The sequence below is a fragment of the Globicephala melas genome, chromosome 5 (assembly GCF_963455315.2).
Source record: "Globicephala melas chromosome 5, mGloMel1.2, whole genome shotgun sequence".
Classification (NCBI taxonomy): Eukaryota; Metazoa; Chordata; class Mammalia; order Artiodactyla; family Delphinidae; genus Globicephala; species Globicephala melas.
In genome coordinates, this window is record NC_083318.1 from 91,424,612 (window position 1) to 91,449,543 (window position 24,932).

The 24,932-nt window shown below is 35.9% G+C and overlaps 1 protein-coding gene across 1 annotated transcript; it reads left to right on the top strand.

Annotated features, from left to right (window-relative positions):
* Positions 1–3,329: 3,329 nt before the first annotated feature.
* On the top strand, positions 3,330–22,860 carry AFP (alpha fetoprotein). The gene is made up of 14 exons (XM_030877853.2): positions 3,330–3,414; positions 3,899–3,950; positions 4,895–5,027; positions 6,990–7,201; positions 8,294–8,426; positions 9,559–9,656; positions 12,939–13,068; positions 14,886–15,103; positions 16,690–16,822; positions 17,359–17,456; positions 18,038–18,176; positions 19,803–20,026; positions 21,154–21,286; positions 22,816–22,860. Exons 1-14 carry the CDS (start codon positions 3,330–3,332, stop codon positions 22,858–22,860), a joined length of 1,833 nt encoding a protein of 610 aa, XP_030733713.1.
* The last annotated feature ends 2,072 nt before the right edge of the window (positions 22,861–24,932 follow it).

A 24,932-nucleotide genomic window follows, 5' to 3' on the forward strand; every position in this document is an offset into this window, starting at 1 on the left:
GAAAGGAAGGGGTTGGTCAGCACTCTACATGAGATGTCAGGTGGTATTGCGACAACCTGAAAAGGACTTTTCATGTTTGATTTCAAATATCTTGATACACACTTGTGTTGGGGGGTTCTTTACAAAAGCGACAGAGTGGTATCCAACATAAGGTTCAGGACAAGAGATAGCATATGTAGGAGAGAAGATAAAGCACAGGTAAAGAGAACCCAGCAGGACAAGAAAATAAGAGCTAGAGGTGCCCAGGATAAATGCAAGTAGTCCTTCCCTACTCCTTAATTCTTAGAAATCTGGAGAGGGTGGTGGTGGTAATTCTAGTGGCTTTCTGTAGGCGGCATCAGTATTGGGCTATATGTAATTAAATCTTAGGTGACAAGAAGACTCTGTTGGACTGGAGGACTTTGAAAACATTCTTCCTGCTAGAATTTGGCTTATATGTGCTCGCTCTATGGAGTGTGTTTTTAAGCGTTATGGCTTGCAAACAGACTCGTCATCTTCCATGAGGATCTTCACCTAACCATGATCCTAGGTACTGTCCTCTTCTCATATCTATCTCAGGGCCTCTAGACCCTGACTATCAGAGAAAATATGAATGTAAACATCTCAGCAGTGATCTCTGGATAGAAGGGTATGAGAGATGTGTCATTCATATACGTCAAATGAGTGAGTGAGGACGGTGAGTGCATAAATCCTGACTGCAAAAATCTGATTCAGTGCCCCTCAATTTCTACTTATAAAGGTTCTGCCTTGTGCCAGACATTGTGCTAGGCACTGCAGGAGTCGTGAAGGTGAGTCCTTGAATCTAAGAAGTCAACTATTCAGGAAGAACTGCCTAAGCTTGCAAATGACTGTGATGTAAGGTCAAATGAAAAGTACCAAGAGAAAAAAATCTAAAAGGTGTTATAGGTCGCCAAAAGTGAGAGCATTCTTCTCTAATTAGGGAGTAATCAGAGATACAGCCATGGAAAATTATTTGATATAGACCTTAAAGGATGGATAAAATTTTTACAAGCATTGTTGAGAAAGGAGAAGAGGGATTAACCACAGTCCCCCTCCCTGCCAAGCTTTCAAACAACCAACCACTCAATCCAACAGAGAACAAAATAGAGCCCAGAAGGAATAAGTAGTCCAGTATCGTCTGAAGAGAAGGCATTTTCTAGCAACCACATGTATAGCTTAATTGCTTTGAAGAAAAGTACCTCTAATATTTAACACTAATAGCAATGCTAACATGATAATAAAAATTATTATCTTTTAAAAATGTTAGGTATCAAACGTTTTAAATACATTACTCCATCTATACACAAAAAACTTCAGGTGAATATTATCATTTTCATTATATACGTGAGAAAATTAAGAATCAAAGAGATTAAATTATTTGCCCAAAGTCATATGGCTAATAATTGTTACAGCCAGGATTAGCATCTGCCTGATACAAAAGTCCAGTTTACCATGCTAAGCTGTTTCTGAGCAGTTTCATAGATTTATTAAAAAGTAAACCATCAGAATTAGAGCAATGGAAACACATTTGATGTAAACTGTGCACTTTGGACAACACTTTGAGCAATGACACATATACATCATGGGTTGTTTGCAGTTAGTAGACAAACTCTGGTTCACAGCTCCTCTTTATTGCTTGTCTTTTAAAACTGGGTGTTCCTCAGGGTACCTCTTTTCACTACCATCTCTCTTTCTCATCCCATCACATGGCTATAATAACTATCTAAAAGCTGATGATTCCTGAATCTCCATCTCCAGCTTTGATCTTGTTGCAGAGGTTAAGAAGTACTATTCAACGGCCCATCAGCTTCTCTAGTGGAGGTCTTACTTCAAACTTGCAAACCAGGGTGTTCTGCTTAATAATTACACTAAGTTAACAGGCATAAACCAGAGTGGACTGGTCACTCTGCCTTAAGCTTCGATATATGCAAAACTAAACACACATTCAGTAAGTACGTCCTTTTGGTTTTAACTCATTCATATCACTTACATTCATCCACAACTCTCATTCCTGTTAGCACTACCCTCATCCAGGGCACTTACTGGACCATATTATTCTAAAAACTTCCTAACAGTTCTCCTTATCACAATCTTGTCTCCTTTTATAACAAAGAGATGGTTTCAAAGCACAAATGTGATTTTTATTAGCACCCTTTTGTAGTCTCTGTTATTTTAGGATGAAGTGTAAACTTGATTTAAAAGGTCTTTGAGATGTGGCCCTGCTCACTTTGCCAGAAATTCCCTTTATAGAGTAAGTTTCCATCTTTAAACTTTGTATCTGATTGCAGTTGCATTTCTTCCAGTTCCTTAAATACACTGTGCTGGCCCTCACTAGTGGGCCTTTCCACGGCTTTCTAAATTTGCTTTGGACACTTCCCTCCCTCTTTGTTTGGCCCACCTTCAGTTTTTCTACTGGTCCCCACTAAGAGGTTGCTTCCTCCAGGAAGCCTACCCTGACTCCCTCCAAAAATGTCAGGTGTTCCTCTTCTTACTCTACTTATCACTGCATCTATCACACCGTGTTGTGATTGCTGATAATAACTGTCTGTCTCTCCTGTTATATCGTAAACTCAGTGAGAACAGGGGTGGTGCCTGTTTCTTGTTGCTGATTATTTCCATCAAAGAACAGTGCCTGGTATGCAGACTTCCTCTTTTTGTTGAGTGAATAAATAAAACTCCCATCTATTAAGTGCCATTCTGCAAAAGGCCCTATTCTTAACCATTTCAACTCATTAATTTATTTAATCATGAAAGAATTCTTTCACTCTCATTATTTTATAGATGATGAAAATAAAGTTCAGAAAAATTAAACAACTCATCCAAAGTTATGTAGCTAATAAGTGGTAGGGCAAAAATTCAACCCTGGTCCCCAAGCCCTCATGTTGCACCATGACACTGTACTGCCCTACTGATAATATGGCAGTAATGAGTTAGTGCATTTAGTTGAATTTCATACAAAGTCTGACGTCTTTTGTCTATGGCCCTGTTAACTTCTGTTGTGCAATTTAGGGAAAAGTCACCTCCTTGAATACTCTGTAGTTTGAGAAGAATATTTGTTATATTTGCAAAATGGAATGAATTTGCAAGTTTTTCCCCCTTTTTCCACCCAAAAGAGGTCTGTGTCCTTGAACATAAAACACAAATAATCCCTGTGCTGTTAATTATTAGCAAGTCATCCCATTTGGAACATAAGGAAATAAAGTAACAGATATACCAACAGAAGATTACTAGTTAACAGGCATTGCTAGAGAAGACTATAAAAGAATTTCAGCATGATTTTCAATATTCTGCCCCCATCATCATCACCAACAACAAAATAGCTAGCAACCATGAAGTGGGAGGTATCAATTTTTTTAATTTTTCTACTAAATTTTACTGAATCCAGAACAATGCAAAAAAATGCATATGGAATAGGTAAGATATTTTGTGCTTTTCTCTTGTCTTTTTCCTATATGGAAATTCTTAAATTTGCTTTTATTCATTTGCCTTGATTTATTTATCATACTTACTGTTCGACACAGAGGAAAAGTATTTAATTGGTGAATATCATTAAATGAATGATAAACTTGTATATTTATAAGAGTACAAGAGTTTTACAAAATCATGGCAGTGCTTAACGTTTCCTGTGAATGGTTCAATGGTTCCAAGAAATTGGAAGATATAAAATCTGAATTTTAGTGTTAAGTCTACTATAAATTATTCTCATTAACTTTATTCCTTAGTTTCTTAGTTTTCTCAAGTACAAAATTAAGATGCTTGGATACATGATTCCTAATGTCCTCTCAGTTCTAAAATTGTATAGTTTTAACTTAGACACAAACATTTACATCTAACAACGATTACTTTCCTGATTGCAGTTGAAAATATCATTTCTCATGAAGTTTATCTTGCTTTCCAGCTTCCATATTGGATTCTTCCCCATGCTCTGCAGAGATGAATTTAGTTGACCTGTAAGTTTTGCTTGTATAAATGCACTTTAAATATGCAAAGCAATGAAAATTTTAGTTAGGTAATTGAATAAAGTTGCATAGCCCTATGAGTTTTTAAAAGTGTGAAAGCAAACTAGACAATGCTAAGAAAAGTTATTTATGTTGAATATCAAATTGATATTGAAGAAGTTGGACTGTTACTCCATGCCTTAGATGTTAACCCCAAACTCTAGATTCCTTGTAAAGAGATGGGACAAACAAAATCAGATTTTAGAAGCTGAAGAATAATGTCTGATTGATGGCAACTATGTATGAATTCAGGAATTTTTCTCATCAATACCAATAGGATGACATTACCATATTCTCTATTCTGAATACTATTTAATTCTAGTAGCAAATAGTTGGAGGTAAAATGTTCTATTTTTGGTTATTTGTAGAAGGTATGTTGTTCTCTTGAATGATATCTTTCTGTCCCACACTTCTGAAGTTTCTAATAAGGAATTTAAAGTCGTGTGTTACAGATACTGGTTGCACACAGAAACCTGCAGAAGCATTGCTTTGGGTCAATCCATGATCAGACCTTGATCATGCTGGTAGTAGACACAGGTAGAGGTCTAATGACCAATTCTTTGCTTAAAAAAAACAAAAAACAAAAAACTACAAAGGATATAAATACCTTCAATTATGGAGACATTGCAGTGGGTGGATGACCACAAAAGGAGGAACCACTCTTAGGGGAAATCCACTTATTTTCATTGTTAACAGATATATGTATATTTATGGGGGAAGGGGAAAAGAAGACAGACATTTCTTCCTGGACGGCTAAAATTTCACTTACTTTTTTAGCAAAAGTCATCCCCTAAACAGGTCACAACATAACAGACAATAAAAACAAACAAAAACTAACCTTGAGAAAAAGATTGATATGTCTGTTCCTTAAGCATTCATATGTATTTTTGTTTCAGAGCTACCATATTTTTTGCCCAGTTTGTTCAAGAGGCCACTTACAAGGAAGTAAGTCAAATGGTGAAAGATGTATTGACTGTAATAGAGAAATCCACTGGCAGTGAGCAGCCTGCAGGGTGTTTAGAAAACCAGGTGAGTGAATAATAATAATTTTTTTAAAAAGCACTGTGATATTTGACCAAAACTCAGCATGCAGAAGAGAAGATGCAGGGACTGCATAAGAAATAAATACATTTAAATATCTCAAGACCTGTTTTATGAAAGGAGGTTTAGGTTAATTCTGATTTGCTGGAGAGAGCAGAGGAGAAAACAGTGGGTGTCTATTGTAAAGAGACAATATAAGCATGGTGACTAAGAGCTAAGGTTCTGAAATCAGAGTATCTGGGTGACCATGGGCGTATTACTTAACTTCATTGAGATTTAGTTTCCTTATATATAAAGTGAGGAATAATAATAGCTTCCATTTCTGGGTTGTCATGGAGATTGATATGATAATGGTAGCAGGGGTTAATTTTTATTAAGCACACAATGTGACAGGCATTATTCTCAGGAGTGTTACATATCCATTGATAATCAAAATACTTTGTGACATGGAGCATAGCATTGATGAATCAGAATCAATGTCCAGTGAGCCAAGAGACCCTGGCTGGGGCTCATTGGTAGAATATCAGCTTTGCTTGCAAATATTAATTTATTAAATCTTTATCATAATCCTAGGAGATAGATGCTAATATTCCAGTTGGAGAAGATGAGACACAGAGAGGTTAAACAACTTTCTTAAGGGAGTCCAGAACCAGAATTTAAATTATGTCATCTGGCTCCAGAACTAACACCCTTAGTGACTTCATTATACTATACACTATAGTGAATGTGAGGTGCATAGCATAGATTAGGGTTGACGGATTTAACAAACAAACGACAACAAAATATGAAGCCCTCTTAAATTTGAATTTCAGATAAACAGTGACTACTTTTTTTATTATAGGATATCCTAATGTAACAGATTAATAAATAACAGTTATTAGTGTTTATTATTATCTCAATATAGAAAAGAATTAAGAACTTTAAAATGATTAGAGCTACCAGTTCTGGGACAAAATGCCCAGAGAATCCTCTGTCATGATGGAGCTCGTGAAGTAGCCAAAAAATGATCTATCTGCAATATTGCAAAGGAGACGCCCTTTTAAAGATATAAAGTACTTTACAACTCTGAAATTGATGACTTAAATAAAAATCCCTTATAGGCATCTCTATTTTTAGCTTGACATGTGAAATAAGCAAAATATATTTTATATTGCAACTTTACATCCAATGAGACATCCAAGGTGATGTTACAGATTAGTGATTTACCATTGTAAACTTAAAGGCATGATGTTTTAGGTGGATTGGGAACTGGAAGTCTTAGTTAAGATTTCCAGGATTCTCTAAATATTAGCAGTTATAAAAGCTAAATTAAAAGTTTCCTGAGATGAATGAAACACACGTATTCCTCAGAGGCATTCATCAGACTAGTGGTGTCATCACCTGATTTTGGTAAAGCTAAGGCAAACAAGAAAGATTTTAAGCATTTACAATGTACATTTTAAAACTCTCTCTTTTTTTTTTTTGATCTTAGTTCCCCAACCAGGGATTGAACCCAGGCCACAGCAGTGAAAGCTCCAAGTCCTAACCACTGGACTGCCAGGGAATTCCCTAAAACATTTTAGCTAAATCTATAATTAGACCCATTAAAAGTATTGGAAGCTATTTTTATTCAGTTTCAAAATATTTTGATTTTTATGTGAAAATAATATCCAATTTTATATTAGTGTCTCATAATAAGAATGCCAGATGGAGTATCTATGTCCTCCTTTTAAGATAAAATAATTTTGTCTAATAGGCATGTGTATTATTTAAGGTTGAAAACTAAATTCCGTTTTCCAAACACATAAAAGAAAGCTATCCCATCAGGCTGAAACTAAATATATTGGAATTTGTAGGGGGAATTATTTTCCTAATCTACCGTTCTGACTTCAAATATTAGAAAACTTTTCATGTGTTTTACAGCATTTTTAGGTAAAGTTAGTTGTCTTTCATTAAAAATAAATCTTATAGGTGTCTGCCTTTCTGGAAGAAATTTGCCATGAAAAGGAAATTCCTGGAAAGTATGGGCTTTCAGACTGCTGCAGCCAAAGTGGAGAGGAAAGACATGACTGTTTCCTAGCACACAAAAAGGCCGTTCCAGCATCCATCCCACCTTTCCAAGTTCCAGAACCTGTCACGAGTTGTAAAGCATATGAAGAAGACAGGGAGCTATTTATGAACCGGTAAGGATCCGATTTTAAAGGTAGATAAGACCCCAGAAAGAGTGCAGTACCGAGCAGAATCTACAAATTCTGCAATTTGTGGCTGTATTCTAAAACATGGAGAAGTAATGTTTGGTGTGGCATCTGCTGAGCTCCTGACCTACGAGATTAGGTGAGAAACATTAAGTGTAACTTTGTCTCCACAGCACGTAGATAGATGGGTATAGACCACACAGGAGACCCACCAGTTTTTCCTTTAGTCTCTTAGATACACCTTGTTTTTTCTCTCTAATTTTAGCTTGCCCAAGAATATATTAGTGCGGCACAAAATGACTCCTTCTAGAGCCAAATATTTGGTGTTTTGTGTTCACCAAATTGCCTGAAAATAGAAAATGTTAGCGATCCAGGAATGTTTAAGGTACATAAGCATGTCTAACATTTATTGAGCATTTAGGATGTTTTAGGAACATGTGTGCCTGGCACGTATGAGCATATTAATGCTCACAAACAGCCTATCATCTCCTTGTCGTCTTTCTCTTCATTCCCTTTCTTCTTCCTACTTTGCAGATGAAGAAATTGAAGCTTAGATGGTTAAGACAATTGGATGAGGGCAGACCACTAGTACATTCCCAAGCTGGGATTTGAACCCAGGTTCTCTGTTGGGGAAGCCTGTGTTTAACTCTTAATCACTTCTACCTTCCACGTTGCTGCCTAATCCAGAGAAATATGGAAGCTGCCCTTAGAACATCTCTGCTATGTTGACTGCCAGGGTGGATAATCTCGTTCTGCACTGATGAGAAAAAAGACTCCACCTTTCTCTTTTACTTAGTGGAGGTCTGGCCTTGTTGACTCCCAAAACATATCTGTGTAGGCTTATTGAAAAGGATACTTTCATAAGAATCATAGTCAGTGTTTTTGCCTAGTTTGCTCTTATAATCTCATAATAGATTTTTCCTTTTCTTGGAGGATCTTTAGTGAGGAAAATTTTGACAGCAAGTGGAAAAAAATATGACTATTTTCTGAATCTTTAAACAATTCCAGAGTCCAGTTCCAAGCAGTAGCAGTCCTATTTTAATGTGTTTGTAAATCTTACTGATCCTTTTCATTTCACAGATACGTCTATGAGATAGCAAGAAGGCACCCCTTCCTATATGCACCTACAATTCTTTCTTTGGCTGCTCAATATGACAAAGTAATTCCACCTTGCTGCAAAGCTGAAAATGCAGTTGAATGCTTCCAAACAAAGGTGTTGTATTTGTGTGGCTATCTGAACTAATAACTTCAATCTGGCTATGACTTACTAAAACCAAACAAAGTTAAAAATGGAAATATGCTTTGTGGGCAGAGTATCATTTTCAGAATAGAGCATATTTCAGCACTCTTTTATTCTTTGGGTAAAAACCCTGGGTTTGCTCTTTTTTTATTCATTCCTTTATCCATTCATTCAGCCAACAATCATTTTATTATTAAGGAAATGAATTTGGTGCGATAAAGACAGAGGTAGAGGTGATAACATAAATGAAAGAGAACAGAGTAAGAGGTGAAGGAAGCAAGTGAAAGAAGATGGGGCAGAAGGAAAAAGAGCAGAAGAGAAAAAAGGTGAACGAGAAGTATGATAAGTGCTTTATATTTATTATTTCTTTTAAACCTTAGAACAAATTTGAGGTGTAAGTGTTATTGTCATTTAACAAACAAGGAAACTTAGGTTTAGAGATGCAAATAGTTTTCTTAGGTTTTGGAGAGCTAGGACAACATCCACGATGAATTACTTGCTGCCTGAAGTCCTATAACAAAATTCCTAAGAACTGTGACTATTCCCAGAATGTCAGGCTGTGATGCAATCTTACGTTTTGTTACTGAGAAGACATTTAAGAAATTATCAGGCTTCGATTTGTTCAAAATTACAGTTGTTTATTCATTATCTCAAGTATGAAAGTTACAAGTGTTTCTGTTTCAAGATTTTTTTTTTTTTTTGCGGTACGCGGGCCTCTCACTGTTGTGGCCTCTCCCGTTGCGGAGCACAGGCTCCGGACGCGCAAGCTCAGCGGCCATGGCTCACGGGCCTAGCCGCTCCGTGGCATGTGGGATCTTTCCAGACCGGGGCACGAACCCATGTCCCCTGCATCGGCAGGTGGACTCTCAACCACTGCGCCACCAGGGAAGCCCTCAAGATATTTTTAATAATTCTACCTGGCATAGATGTATATAAACCCATCTAAAAGAAAGAATGAATAAAGTTCTGCAAAGATATATTGCATTTATAAGTTTTAGCAAAAATTTTTAGAGTTTCATGTTTTAGTTGTATCTGTTGTTTTTCTAATTATTAGAGCCTATAAGGGAAAATACATCCTTTCTTGACACCTCATTTTTCTATCTAGGCAGCATCAATTACAAAAGAATTAAGAGAAAGCAGCTTGTTAAATCAACATATCTGTGCAGTAATGAGAAAGTTTGGACCCCGAACCTTCCGAGCCATGTAAGTTTAAGCTCTATCTAGGGAAGAAGGTGAGATCTGCAAAACTCCCATTTTGCAGTTTGAGTCCATTTTTCACATTGTTACTGTTGTAGAGAATGAAGTCTCCTTTGATGACAGCTAATGTGATTAGAATCATGAAATCCTAGGATTGGGAGGAACAGATCAGTCTGCTGTTTAACACTTATTAAAGTCTACATGAGATAACACTTGAGAAGACTTTGGAGATTTATGCTTTTTACCTATTCTTCTAGATACTCAAGTTCTGGACGGCAATCAATTTACACCTCATAATTATACTACACTTTTTTTTTTTTAGAGAAGTATTACCGTTTATTATTTTTTATGCATTAGTTCATTGAGATATATGCTTTTTGATGTGTGTTATAGTCTAAAAGAAGTGCTCAAAAATTCCAGTTGTTTCTCTTTTCATTTGTGCTTGTTTGTATGCTTTATATCTGTAAGAGATTTTAAGGTTCTTGTGGTAACAGGTTTGCTTTCTTCCCAGTACCCGACACAATGGTTTTGATCTATGATCTCCAGATGTTATTAAACTGTTTTTTTTTTAAGTTGATGGAATGATCTTAAGCAGATATACCACATTTTCCTAGATTCTCTACAAGGTAGATTAGCCTTCTCTAAGTATCATTTAAAATTTCTGGCTTAACAAGAAATTCTTTACATTAACTCTGCTTCCTAATCTTCCTATAAAAGTCCATTGTGTCAATTGTTGCTTTTTATGAAAATATTCACTTGAGGCAATAATATTAGAATCCATTGTCCAGGGGAAAACAAAATAGTCATTTCTGAAGAACTGGCATGTATTTTCCTAACTGATGAAAGCATGTAACTCACTGAAGTCTGTTTTCTTGTCCCAGCTGCTAAAACGCTCAGAGGCAAATTTGGAGTTTTTCAGCTGACTGCGTTAACTCTTACACTTAGCATATTTGCCTTTTCTCTTTTCCCTTGATTCTATCTATCTATTTATCTATCTAATCTATCATCTTTCTATCTTTCATCTATCTAATTTATCCCTATCTCATCTATCTATCTTTGTTGTTAGGATGAGAGGAATATTAAAAAAAAAGCCCAAACAATTGAATCAGGTAGTTCAACCTCTTCATTTTTACACATGAGTAACCCGAGGTCCAGACAGATTAAAACAGTTTACCCAAGACCACACTACTGGTCATCAGAACAAAGTTTTTCTAGATCCTTTTCATGATTTTTCTTTCTTTTTTTTTTTTTCATTTTATTTTATTTATTTATTTTTATACAGCTGGTGATCCTTGTCATCATTTATTTCCATTACACCTACTTGTCTGCTATGTCAGTGATCTCTAATTGTCTGTGTCCTGACAACTGAGAATTTGAGGTCAAGTATAGGAATCAGAATTACCAGTGGTTTAGAGCCCCACTAGCCAGTATGGCAGCCACTAGCCACACGAAGCTCCTGAGCATTTGAAATGTGGCTAGTGCAAATGAGGAACTGTGTTCTAAGTGTAAAACCTGATTTCAAAGACTTAGTATGAAAAAGAAAATGTACAATATCTCATTAATAGGTTTGAATGTTATAAACAAGGACCTGCTGTATAACACAGGAAACTATATTCAGTACCTTGTAATAACCTATAATGGAAAAGAATCTGAAAAAGAATATATATATTCATATATATATATATATATATAAAACTGAATCACTTTGCTGCACACCTGAAACTAACACAACACTGTAAATTAACTATACTTCAATAAAAAATGGTTAAAAAAAGTTTTAATGTTGATTACATATTGAAATGATATTATTTTTGATATATTGGGTTAAAAAACATATTATTAAAGTAAATTTAACCTGTTCCTTTTTACATTTTAATATGGTTACTAGGAAATTTTAAATTACATAACTGTAATTAAAGTACTCTTCAACTTTTATGCTGAGACATTTCTAGCCTAGAAAAACATCTGACCTGCTAATTGAAGAATATTAAGTGCATGCATTTAAAGTTTATTTATTTGTTTGCTTGTTAAATGACACGTTTAAAAATATTGTACATAGTGAAGACAGATTAAAGTTTTTAGTCGTGGATTTAGTTCCAAGACTGACTGATTCTTCTTGGAAGAGGTCAGATTATGCTTTAATCACCCTCCAACTCTATTAGAAACTTAAAGATTGATTCTTGATTTGCTTTAGTTAAATTTACCTTAGTAATACAATGTAAGTTAAGATTTTATTATAATGACATTATTTATCATTTGCTATCCATAAGTAGTTAAATTTAAATGTTCTCAATTTAAAAAGAAAATCCATCTTTATCAGTAGCAGCAAAAATACCAGTTGCTCTAGGCCACAGTGGTCTCACCAAGACATCTCTTAAAATTTATATGAACTATGGAGAAGAAATAAGAATTTTTGTTTCTTACCTCCTTTTTGGGTCACACTACATGTCTTGGCATGATGACACATTTGAGTGCTTAGTCTGCTCCACTTTCCTGTCCCGTTGATATGCACATATGCATCCTTCCCTATATTCTAAGAAGTAATTTTTTCTCCCCAATAAAAGAATGATTATCATTCTCATAGAATTTTCCATTTCTTAATTGTTTATCCTTTTTAATTTTTTCCCACCCTCTCACAGCAATGATCCCCAATACTCAGCATCATGGTTGAACAGCAAAAAGATAGATATCATTAAAATTCACAGGAAAGGTTTTAGGAAAAGATAAATCACTTCTAAACCTTTTGTAGGGCCAGATCACAGTTTATAGAGCCACTGCCTTGAAAGACTGGGCTAGAATTAACAAGACATAACACTTTTCCTTTTCTTTTTAAACGAGAACATATTGGTCTTTTATCCTTGGAGCTGTAACTATACTAATACTCTATAAATGTTATTTAAGTTTTTTTAACATCTTTATTGTGGAGTATAATTGCTTTACAATGTTGTGTTAGCTTCTGCTGTATAACAAAATGAATCAGCTATACATATACATATATCCCCATATTTCCTCCCTCTTGCGTTTCCCTCCCACTCTCCCTATCCCACCCCTCTAGGTGGTCACAAAGCACAGAACTGATCTCCCTGTGCTATGCGGCTGCTTCCCACTAGCTATCTATTTTACATTTGGTAGTGTATATATGTCCATGCCACTCTCTCACTTCGTCCCAGCTTACCCTTCCCCCTCCCACGTCCACAAGTCCATTCCCTGTGTCTGCGTCTTTATTCCTGTCGTTATTTAATTTTGATAGATAACCAAGATTGATTCTAATTCTTTTTTTCCCCTTAGAACTGTTACTAAACTGAGTCAAAAGTTTCCCAAAGCTAATTTTACTGAAATTCAGAGACTGGTCGTGGATGTGGCCCACGTACACGAGGAATGCTGCAGAGGAAATGTGCTGGAGTGTCTGCAGGATGGGGTGAAGAGTCTTGCCTCCTATAAAAGAGATATTCCCACTCCCTTTTCTTTCTTTTGCTCTCATTCTAAATGGGAGAAGGGTGTCTGCCATGAGTTGGTCATAGAATGTGGAAACTAGCTGACTGAGTGAAGTTACAGACTTCTTAACAGTAAAACTTGAATCTCTTTTGTTGACTCTGCTTTTCACTTAAGGGATGCGCCCCTCTTCCTAGACCAGTGCCCATTCATTCTTACTTCTAAAGGAGATGGTAACCTCTCTGGTGGTCTCCATACAGAATTTTTTGGGGAAAACTCTATTTTTAATATATTTGTTTTTTCACCCATTTGTGCTTTCATTTGATAAATATATATTGAATACTTTCTATGTGCTAGCCACTGTGGGGCATACCTGTTAGGAAGGCACAAGCTGGTTTTAAGAAATGTATAGTTTGATAAGAGAGATAAGACATGTGACCTCAATGGGGTTAGAGACTGTCTTTGGTTTACCGTTATTTCCATAGGCCATCAGCGCCATGCCCGGCACGTGGAAGGCACTCTATATCATATACATAGAGCTATTACATGAATACAACAAAATAATAAAAGAAACATAAAGAATAACACAAGATATTGTTCTATACGGTAAAAAGCTAGCCATCGTGGAGAGGTGTGAATAAGGGCTCTAGGGGAATTAAAAACCAAAAACAAATACCCCCAAAACAGAATCCTCAAGCATGCCATAGTCAGTTGCGATTTAAGCAGTGTGGCATTGGTCTATTTCGGGCCACCCTAGGCTTCCTAGATGTTGGAGGCCTGTCTATCCCCAAATTATTCCCTCTCTGGTCCCCTGTGATACACCTTCTTCTTCAAGGAGGCTTAGAATCATTGCTCCTAGATATTTCGGTGGCTTGAAACCAGGGCTGGAATATGGTTTCCAGAAGGTTGAAAGTGAGGATAGAATGCTGCTTTCAGCCAGTCCACGGCAATTTGGCTGAGATACACTTGAAAACCAGCAAGAAGCCAAGGCTGTAGGGGAGACCTGAGGGTGAGTCTTTGGGCCCAGGCAGAGAATCCTGTTGTCAGTAGTTGGGGCTGCCTCTAAGACAAATTTTCCTATATCATTTATTTTTCCTTTTAGAAGCATTTACCATCATATTAGAAATGGTAATAAGAATGATTTTATTTTTCTTTGATGTGAGTTGTATCAGTTTCAGTTGACTATTTTACTAATTTGTATACTCATTTTTTAAAGTTTAGTTTTTTCAATTTTTGGACTTCAAACCACCCTTTTCCATTAAAGTGAAAAAAATAATTTAAAAGTATGGTATATAAGTTGGATTTTTAATGGCTGAATAATGGGTTCTAATTGTTCCTGGTGAGAATGCACAGAATTTTCAGTCCTTTGACAGTTACGTGTAAGCTCGGCTTCTTTCTGGCCACTTACATGCGTTTCATTATCTATAGACTGCCCTCTGGAGGTCATAATCGGTTACTGCAGGGTTGTATAAACAGCAAATGTTTACTACCAAATTTCAGTACTAATAGAAAGATATGCATCAACGTGCATGTCATTTCGTTTGAGGAGTACCTTTGTCTTTTGTTTTTAAAAGCTTGCTATTAGAATAAAATAGTAGATTTTAGCTGACAACTATGAAAAGAAGAGTTGAACAAACAAGCCTAGGTGGAAAGGAGTGAGGAAAGGTAGAGAAGGGAGAAAGCACTAAAATGGGAGACAAGGTACATGTCTTCTTCCTTCCTTCTTTCCTTCCTAGGACTGGCCACGAGGTCCTGAATTAAAGAACAAATGTTTAAAACTTAGACTTTATTTTTCTATTACAGGAAAAAATTATGTCCTACATATGTTCTCAGCAAGATATCCTGTCAAGCAAAATAGCAGAATGCTGCAAATTACCCACCGCACTTGAACTTGGTCATTGCATAATTCATGCAGAAAATGATGACAAACCTGAAGGCTTATCTCCAACTCTAAATAGGTTTTTAGGAGAGACAGATTTCAACCAACTTTCTTCAAGGGAAAAAGATCTCTACATGGCAAGGTAACACACTCTGTACATGTCTGTTCACACAAGTAAAAATTATGATGTGACTGACAGCTTTGTGTTGTTGAAATGGTTTCTGAACTCAGTATATGAGGATAATGTTAGAATGTTCTAAGCCAAAATATAGTTAGGAGGAAATAACTAGGAAATAAGGAATAGGGTGTATCTTATACTGATGAGACTTTCACCACTGCTGTTATTAACTGGCTTGCTTATGAGGATGCATTTTGTTTTGTATCAGTTTCTCTGGCATCAGAAGCATTGTCATCCCTGTATGGATTACTCATGTAAAGACCACCATTGGACTTCCAAATAGGATATGGATATTTTTGTAATAAGAAGGGCTCATAATTAAGAATGTGCTTTTTCACTGTACATATTTTAAAAACTTTTTCCCCCAAATATAACTTAATAGATAATGGTAGATAGAAGGGCTTTCATTGTAGCAGTTTATTTGCTATTTATTGAATACATGTTTTATTTTTTTAAGGAAGTGAAAACACATTTAGAGACATTTGCAGTATGGTAGTTATAACTGACAAGACATGTTCTCATTCTATTTGCCTTTAAGGGGAGCAAGCAGTTCACACATTTTCCTTTATTGTACAGTGTGTATCAGTGGACACTATTAGAGGAGGGATTTGTGCAGCTCTTAGGACACTATACTTAATGATTTCCAAAGGTCCTTCTAAATCTGAGTCTGCTTTTAATGTAGTAATGAAAAGAATGGTGCAATTTTCTTTTTAATATTCCTGGAGGATATTACTCTATTGTTGATTAAAATTAGACATGCACACATTGTTTGCACCGCTAAATTAAATTATGCAAACAAGAACAAAGTCCAGATTTCAGAAACCCGTACTGACATTATTGGAGGAAGAACTAATATGACCTATTTCTACAACCTGGGAATACAATTAATAAAGTCAAGAATTCTCTTTAAATTTACCCATTCATACATTCTGAAGCTAATTGTTTATTTAATAGAAGCAGTTCTTCAATTGGAAAGGTTCTTTGCAGTAGAAATTTTCTCAGCCGAGAATGATCTTCCCCCAGACACTTTGTGTGGCTTCCTTCACCCAGGTTTTTCTCCTGAAAGAGCTACTCAAAGAGACTTTTCTTGACCACACACTCTAAATTGTCACCCCTTTCCTTCTTGTCTACCTTGGTTTATTTCTCTTCATTGATTTATCACTACCTAAGATTGGATGACTTATTTCTTATTGGTTTCTGTCTCCCTATAATGCCTGCTTTTGAGAGGTCAGACATTTTATCTTATACATTATTGAATCCATACTGCTTAAAGAAATTGTTTGCACAGACTTGGCAGTGGAAAAATATTTGTTGTATGGATAGATTTCACGTCCATTATTGAAAGTGAATAGTGCAAAAGAAAACAAAATACCGTTTTAGAACAATTTGAGGGATTATAATTTTTATTAATAGCTTTGCCATGCGTATAGTTGAAATAATATTTGATTTCTAGGTTTATTTATTTGCATTTTAACTTCTGCATGCCATATAACACAGGAATAATTTGTCTCTTAATTCCCATAACATGATTTTTTTCACCCATATTTCAGATTTACTTATGAATATTCAAGAAGACATACTAAGCTTGCTGTCCCAATAATTCTAAGAGTTGCTAGAGGATATCAGGAGTTATTGGAGAAATGTTCACAGTCTGGAAACCCTCCTGAATGCCAGGATAAAGGGGTAAAATGCTCTAGCTTTTTAAGGAAAATCTGGAAAACTAGATGGATATCATGCATTAAAAGTGCTGTTTGTTTGAAAGCATCTAATTACTAATGAGCAGTTAGTTATATCTACTAACTAGCTATCTAGCTGTTAAGTAGTGATTAACTAGTAGTCAACAGCTATTGGCTTATTTTAGAAATAAGAATGTTTTAACCAAAAGTTCTTTGATGCACAGAATAAAAATAATATTCATTTTTGAATAGCTCCACTCCAGAAAGGCAAGAATCTTGTACAGAAAGAATTGTAACTTTTTACCCAAAGTTTGAGTTCTGCCATCAAATAACTTGGTGATTCACAAAGTTTTAAACTTATTCTCCCTAAAGTTCATTTGCCTTAATTCTCACAATTCATCTTTAATATTAAAAAACCCTCTAAAAGTGGTTTCTCTAAGATTGGTATCAAAATAGAATAAACTATTACTGGCCAATTTTTACATACAAAGTTATGTGTGAAGAAAGAGAAAAAAATGTGTGTAATAACGCTTGTATTTTCAGGAAGAAGAGTTAGAGAAATATATCCAGGAGAGCCAAGCGCTGGCAAAGCGAAGCTGCGGCCTCTTCCAGAAATTAGGAGAATATTACTTACAAAATGCGTATGCTTTTTTAAACAGTATTTTGAGTGATTTAAGATCATTAACTAGTGAGGGAAAGACCCATCTAAATTAATCACCCATGGCTACCCTAATTCCAGCCCCTATGTTGGACTGGAGGTCTTGTAATCTGATCACCCAGTTTCCAGTTCCAGAAGGTGGCCTTCCCCAGTTCTCTCTCTTTAGGAGCAACAGATGGCCTGTGAAGCCTGATCTGTGGTACTGGCTTTGGGTTCCCCAAACCGTGCAGAGTTTTGCAGTAAAGATACCCATTGTATCATAGCCTGTTGTAGTTAAAGCGCCAAAAGATCAAAGTGCATATCGAGGAAACTTCTGAGGTTGGGAATAGGAGTCAGCCTGCTGCCCAGCGTTTATTTTCCCCTTGTGATCTGTTGGTGTAAGAAGAGGGTAGGGAATGCTTATCAGAGTAAATGCACCTCCAGCGTCGGTCCAGGTACCATGTGGGTGAAACAAATGAGCTAATTTCATGTCCCCTGATGCCAAAAGAGGGTCTTTGAGAAGGAATGAGAGTCCAGAGACTCCTGAAGGACTCAGCAAGATTTGGTGAAAAATACTTCTTTCAGGTTTCTTGTTGCTTACACCAAGAAGGCCCCTCAGCTGACCCCAGCTGAGCTGATGACCTTGACCAGGAAAATGGCGACCACGGGAGCCACTTGTTGCCATCTCAGTGAGGACAAACAATTGGCCTGTGGTGAGGGAGCGGTGAGTGTTTTGTTTAGTCCCATCCTGTTTCTTCCCTGTTGGGCTTGAAATAGCCTTATAATTCTCATTTAGGGGAAATGGGAAAAACCAATGTGGAGATGGCTTTCCCGGACTCGTTGGATTAGTTGCAGTTGAAGGGGTGTAAGAACCCGGCTCTGAATGGTTGGCATGTGGGCAAGCTTCCTGTCCTTCTAGAATGGCTGGTAGAAGTGCAGTGAGCCTATTCAACAAACAAGCAAGCTTTATGTACAGGGGAGACAGAAAGACTGACACGTCACTCAGTTCATGATTTCACCAAATACCTACTTTAATGTTAAAACAGAAAAAGCTTCAACTTTGACAGATTAAAATATGCTATTTTGTTTTTAGCCATACCTATGTTTTTATCTTTTATAGTTTAATTTTTTATGATGATATTGGGGACAATTTATTCCCCTTGACAGGGTGCAGCGTACAGAACAGGTAGGTCCCACGTTCTGAATAGTAAAATGACTTTCCAGTTGGTAATGCCAATAATCTTTACTTCTTAATGTCATACATAGGATTCCAGGTTGAATTTTTTTTTATTATTTTTTCCCTTGAAGTCACAATTGTGAATAAAATTGTGTATCTTTTTTTTTTTTTCACTTTTCCTCTTTTTGATGATGAGGAGTCATTTGCTAGTCAGTCTTCATGTCCTGGAATTTTTTGTCAAAGGTTAGAAGTGAAAAGAAACTTCCCTGTGATTAAGCATCATCTTTGTCATTTATTGAATCCCACATGTTGGGAGGATGCAGGGGCACAGGATAGTGTAATGGTTCAGGAGCATAGGTTCTGGCGGCCTCCTGCCTACATTCCCATCCCACTGTCACCACTGTGGGTCTTGTCGCTCTGGGAAAGCTAGTTATCTCACTAAGCTCGAGAATTTTCATCTGACATTTGAAAATAGAGTTAGGATGGCTGTCTCAAACGAGGTAATCCGTGTGACTCACTCAGTACTAGCCTGATACATAGTATGCCCACAAAATATGTTGGCCCTTGTTACAAGTTATTATTAGGTGTTTAAGAAATATCTCTGAAGTGTGGAAGGTAGGCCAATTGTACATTAGGAAAGCCGTAAGGACACACAGACTCACACACACACACACACACACACACATCTTATTTCTTTACAATTAGAACTACATATTAGCTGTATGTATGTATGTATGTACATATGTGAAAGGGTTAGGTTTGTGCTATTCTTACTTCAGAAAGTGATTCTCTGAATCCCAAAAATAAAATGGAAAGCTCAACTAAATATACATGGACAATGTAGGCCATGTATTGATTTCAGAGACTTTTCCCCTTCAGAAGTCTGTATGTAACTGAAAATGTGTTTTAAATCGCTGACACAAATAGCTGAAGTGGCTCTCTTCAACATCACTTGTGGAACATTGGTCACTAAATGCTGAAGTTTATCCCACACAAATGGATAAATAAGAATCTACAATATGGCAGCACATGATCCCTACACAGACAGCAAATTTTCCTGTAAATTAATTATAAGTTACTGGACATTAAATACTATTGCAACAATTTTCCTGAATCAATTCTATGGCTGATGCTCCCTCTCCTTGCTTTTTTCTTTCTCATTCTCCTAATTAGGCTGACCTTATCATTGGACTTTTATGTATCAGACATGAAGAGACTCCTGTAAACCCTGGGGTTGGCCAGTGCTGCACCTCTTCATACGCCAACAGGAGGCCATGTTTCAGCAGCTTGGTGGTGGATGAGACATACGTTTCTCCGCCATTCTCTGATGACAAGTTCATCTTCCATAAGGATCTGTGCCAAGCTCAGGGTGTAGCACTGCAAACAATGAAGCAACAGTAAGAAATGGGTATTTGCTAGCATGGAGAAGACTGACAACACTAAATAGTGGTGGAGACTTCTACTTCACACACCCAACACCCTTGGGCTCACCAGGAGAAAATTATTACGCCAAAGCACTTAAAGTGACTTTCAGAATAGTCTTGTCTCAGAGTCTTCATAGCCTCTAGTCTGGAAAAGTTCACTGGGGCAGATAATTTCCTGTTTGTAACAATAGTCTCCTTTTAAACTATTGTTGTGATGCATCTTGGGATCGAGGGAAAAGGGGCAATCTATTTCGGGTAATTAGGATATATCTTTGCAGTAAGTCTTGGGTACTTCCATTCCAAGCACTGAATAAACACTTCTGAATTTTTTTCCATACTATTTACTCTTTGAAGAGAATAATCATAACATTTGATTCAACCATGCAATATGGGTGTTATGAAGTGGAATACACATTTCAGTTCATTGTGGGAGGCATTCTGTAATGATGATAGTAATGCAAGTCAGTGTAACTCATGTTCTCCAAATTCCCATGCATTTTCATACCCCCATACTTTGTAAAAGGTCTTCCTTCATTTTGGAAAACTTGTTCATCCCTTTTTTCTCTGTCACAATCTGAGGCATGTTTCTAGGTACAGTAAGAATGCCGCCTGGCAAGCCTCCCCTATTCCCTGGGTCAACATTAATTCCAGCCTGAATGTATTACCAAATGAGTATTACAGGCAATTAGGACAGACAGTGCTCAGGTTAGGGGTGTGATAATGTGAATGACAAGGGTTTGGAAGTTGGAGCCTTTGAGTATGGATAAGACATATTTTAGAAGAGAGAACTGGAAAGAATTTTTTAGGCAAATAAGAAAAAGACTACTTCACTACATATAAGTAAGGTGGAACTGTGAAATAGTGTTTCATCTATAACCTGCACAAGTCCAGACCAATGGAACATTTAGCATGTTTCTCGCCTCAGTCTTTCTAATAAAGTATTAGCCAAGATATATGTGGTGAGTCTGGTGATGGGTTAATGGAATGAGGGTTTAGGGTAAGGGTTGCCAGAGCTCTGAAAGTTCTCTCCTGGGAAGGCTTTAGAAAAAGACCATTGCATAGCAGACTTCTCTTTTATATTGTTTTGTTTTAAATCATAGGTTTCTCATTAACCTTGTGAAGCAAAAGCCACAAATCACAGAGGAACAACTTGAGGCCGTCATTGCAGATTTCTCTGGCCTCCTGGAAAAGTGCTGCCAAGGCCAAGGGCAGGAAGTCTGCTTTGAGGAAGAGGTATGTGCAGCTCATGTTTACACTCAGAATACTTGGTATGGAATTTTTTGTAACGAATAATGAAAAGAGTATCCCACTAATTTATAATTTTAAAATAATGCCAGAGATATTTAATTTAGAAATAGATTGAAGGACTTTATAATATTTAAAAATAATCACAGTTTTCTCACTAAATATTAGGAGAAGTGTAATTTTAGAGTGTATTATGAGAATTATTAATTTTGATTTATTTTCTAGTGGAGAAAACTGTAAAGTGAATATATAATTAACTGCTGATAATTTAGACAGCTTCTGGCTTAAAATTTATCAATTGAGCTAAATGGATTAAAAGGATTTAATAGCAAATTAATTGTGCACATAGGATATTGGGGGAATATTTATAGGAAATATATTCAACTCAGGAGCAAGCCTTTGAATATTAACAGAGTAGTAATTAAGTATTATCTTAATATAATTATTTAGCAATTTTAGCTGGATTTGTAAATTGACTACATTTTGTAAGCCTCTAGCTTGTATTACTAAATATATTTGAATACAGCATCACTATATTTTAAAAAGATATTCTATAATTCAGCCTTTTTGCCAATTTTATTTGACTAGCTCATGATGTAGAAGTTTAGATATTTTGTTATTTGATAATATTTAGAAATGTTGAGTTTTTCAATAGATAATGTAATTACATGGGTTTGAGTGTGTGTACTTATTAGTATGTGTCTGTTTTTGGTAGGAGGGGGTGGGACACAGATAATAAAATAAGATAAAACAAAACTGATAAAATAGACTTTATGTAAACCATTTCTGATAAATATGATACAAAAAGATTAATGTCCTCTGTTTTGAGAACACGTTCATTTACATGCAGAGAACATTAACAAATAGTAGCATAGCAGTATTTTCTCTGCAAACCTTTTAATTTCTGTGACTCATTTGTAGAGAAAGGGGAGAGATGGGATGAGGCTTTGTAAAAGTTGGGAGATTGGTATAGGAAAAACAATACCTCCTGTTGATAAGAGTGGAGTTGTTTTCCTTCTGCCTTCTATTGTCCTAGCTTGTTGACATCAGAGTTGTATATCTTTATTCTTAACTTGGTTAATCTATAAACCAATGAATTCACCCATAGGTAGTGGAGAGTTAACTGTACAACTGGCACAGTGGTCTACTTTTTTATCTGATGATTCTTATTGACTGATTTATTTTATTTTTATTTATTTCTTTTTTTAATTGAAGTAGAGTGGGTGTACAATATTATATGTTACAGCTCTATAATATAGTGATTCACAAATTTTTAAAGATTATACTCCATTTATAGTTGTTATAAAATATGGCCTGCATTCTCTGTTGTACAATATATCCTTGTAGCTTATTTTATACCTAATAGTTTGTACCTCTTGCTCCCTTACCTCTATATTACCCCTCCCCCCTTCCCTCTCCCCACTGGTAGCCACTAGTTTGTTCTCTATATCTGTGAGTCTGCTTCTTTTTTCTTTTATATATTCACTAGTTTGTTGATGATTCTTTTTAATTTGCAGGGTCCAGCACTGATTTCAAAAACTCGTGCTGCTTTGGGAGTTTAAATTACTTCAGGTAACAAAAAATTCAGATAAGGCTAACTATAATGTTGATTCTCCCCAAATATTGATCCATAGTTAAATACATCCTAAGAGCTAACATTAAATACTTTTCTTAAAAATAAATGCAATTCAGTAAAAAAAAAAAAAAAAACTTCTTTAAAAACCCTGGAACAAAATAATGCCCACAATGTTAAATTAGTGATTCAACTAACTCAAAATTCTTTAAGGTTATTTCAGAGGCTTCAGAGAATGTCATTAGAAGGGCGTCCTATCAGTTTATCTGATATAGATCCAATATATGTATATATATACTATAAAATAATAAAACCAGTTACATCCTGCATCTATTAATTTAATTAGTACTTATATTTTTGTTCTTGTTACAGGGGGAAGAGAAAAGACCAAAAGTCTTTATTGTTTGGTGTGAAGTTTTCCCTTTAATTCTAACTGATTTGTGCTTTTTGTGAATTAAAGAAACGATGAAGACTTTTATGTGAAATTTCCTTATCATAAAAATAAAGTATCTCCAAATGTTTCTTTTTTCCTAGCCTGCTTATTTATGAACACTTATAAATAATTTCTTCAAAGAGTTTTGTATACCATTGTCTGAAGCAGATTCTGGTCACAAAGTACTGAATATTGGTCATTGTAGGAGATTAAAGCCCCTCAAGGATGGATTTACGACCTTGAAGGCTATATTACGTGGTGAACTAAAAACATGTTCCCAGGTGAAGCACTTTTTGGTGCTTCTAGGGCACATTGTTCATTAAATGATCATTTAAGTATTCTAACACATAAGTTGGAGATGAGAAAAGAAATTATTGTTTTTATAGGATCCATCAAGAATGATATTACTCAAAATTTAACATCTACTTTTTTCTTAGTCTTGTTCATAAACCTTTTAAAACATAAATGTTAACTGTACTGTAGTTGATTGAATATAATTAACATTTTCATCAATTATTATTATTTTTTGTTCTACAAGTATTTATTGAGCATTCACTGTGTCCCAGGTCCTGTTCTGGGTGCAGTCACTGTCCTCTAGTTGCTCCAGTAAAGAAGGAAGAAACTAAGAGCAATGCAACAAGATTATGGCCATTATAGAGGCAACAACATGTTGAGAGAATCAAAGGGTGGGTGAGACCAATTGTGACTGGGGAAAGTCACATTGGCAGAGACAAACATTTAAGAAGCATCTTAGAAGATGAGTGGGCATTCATCCGTTCAAGTAAAGGAGAAGGCAAACACATGAAAGAGGAAAACATGGCCTATGACAAATGATGATGAATGATTTTAGGGGAGTATAGGGTGGGAAAGAAGGCTATAGACATGGAAGATCAAGCAAGACATTCAAGCTATATAGGATTGAGTGGATTCTCATGGGTTTTATTCCAAAGGGTTTGGATGATGTCTTATAGGTAACAGGGGACCAGAGTAATATCTAAGCAGAGTGATTAGCTTTTAAGGAGATAACTCATGAGATATGGAGGATGGGAAGTAGGGGCAGGGGAAAGAGTAGAGAGGGGCAAGGTCAGTAAGTGGTGACAAAAAGATCAGTCCACCAGTAGGGAGGCTGTTTATTGTATTAGCTTTGAACAGAAATCTAAAAATCACATTCATGCTTTGGCGTCTGCTGCAGGAGAAAACATTTGCTCAGAGCAATAAAATGGGCTTTCAGTTCTAACTCAGTTACTTTGTCCTTTATATTTTTCTTTCAATTTTGATGGAACATCTGTGGACTTTGCCTGATTGTGGTGTAATTCTAAGAAGTATTAACTTAGAGATCACAGTAAGATAAAGTAGAATTCAACATAAAGCATTTAACAGGAAAAATAATCTTTTACTGTTAAGAGGAGAGTTCAAGTAAGATAAAACTGTTTGGAAAATTTATGAGCCAAATGATATTTCATTGACATATATAAAGAAAAAATGATTGGAAACACTAGGACAAATTGACACAACTACAATAGTAAATTGGAGATTGTAGAACATTTCTACTTCTCAGAAAAAATAAGTTAAGCTAACAATAAATAAAAACTCAAGGTAGAAACTTCTCTAGTCAAAGTTACCAGTGG

Excerpts from the sequence above, each read along its gene's own strand:
- AFP (XM_030877853.2), top strand. The coding sequence starts at position 3,330 with ATGAAGTGGGAGGTATCAATTTTTTTAATTTTTCTACTAAATTTTACT. Across the intron at positions 3,951-4,894 it reads GAGATGAATTTAGTTGACCT|AGCTACCATATTTTTTGCCC; the intron begins GTAAGTTTTGCT and ends TTTTTGTTTCAG. Across the intron at positions 17,457-18,037 it reads GAATATTACTTACAAAATGC|GTTTCTTGTTGCTTACACCA; the intron begins GTATGCTTTTTT and ends TACTTCTTTCAG.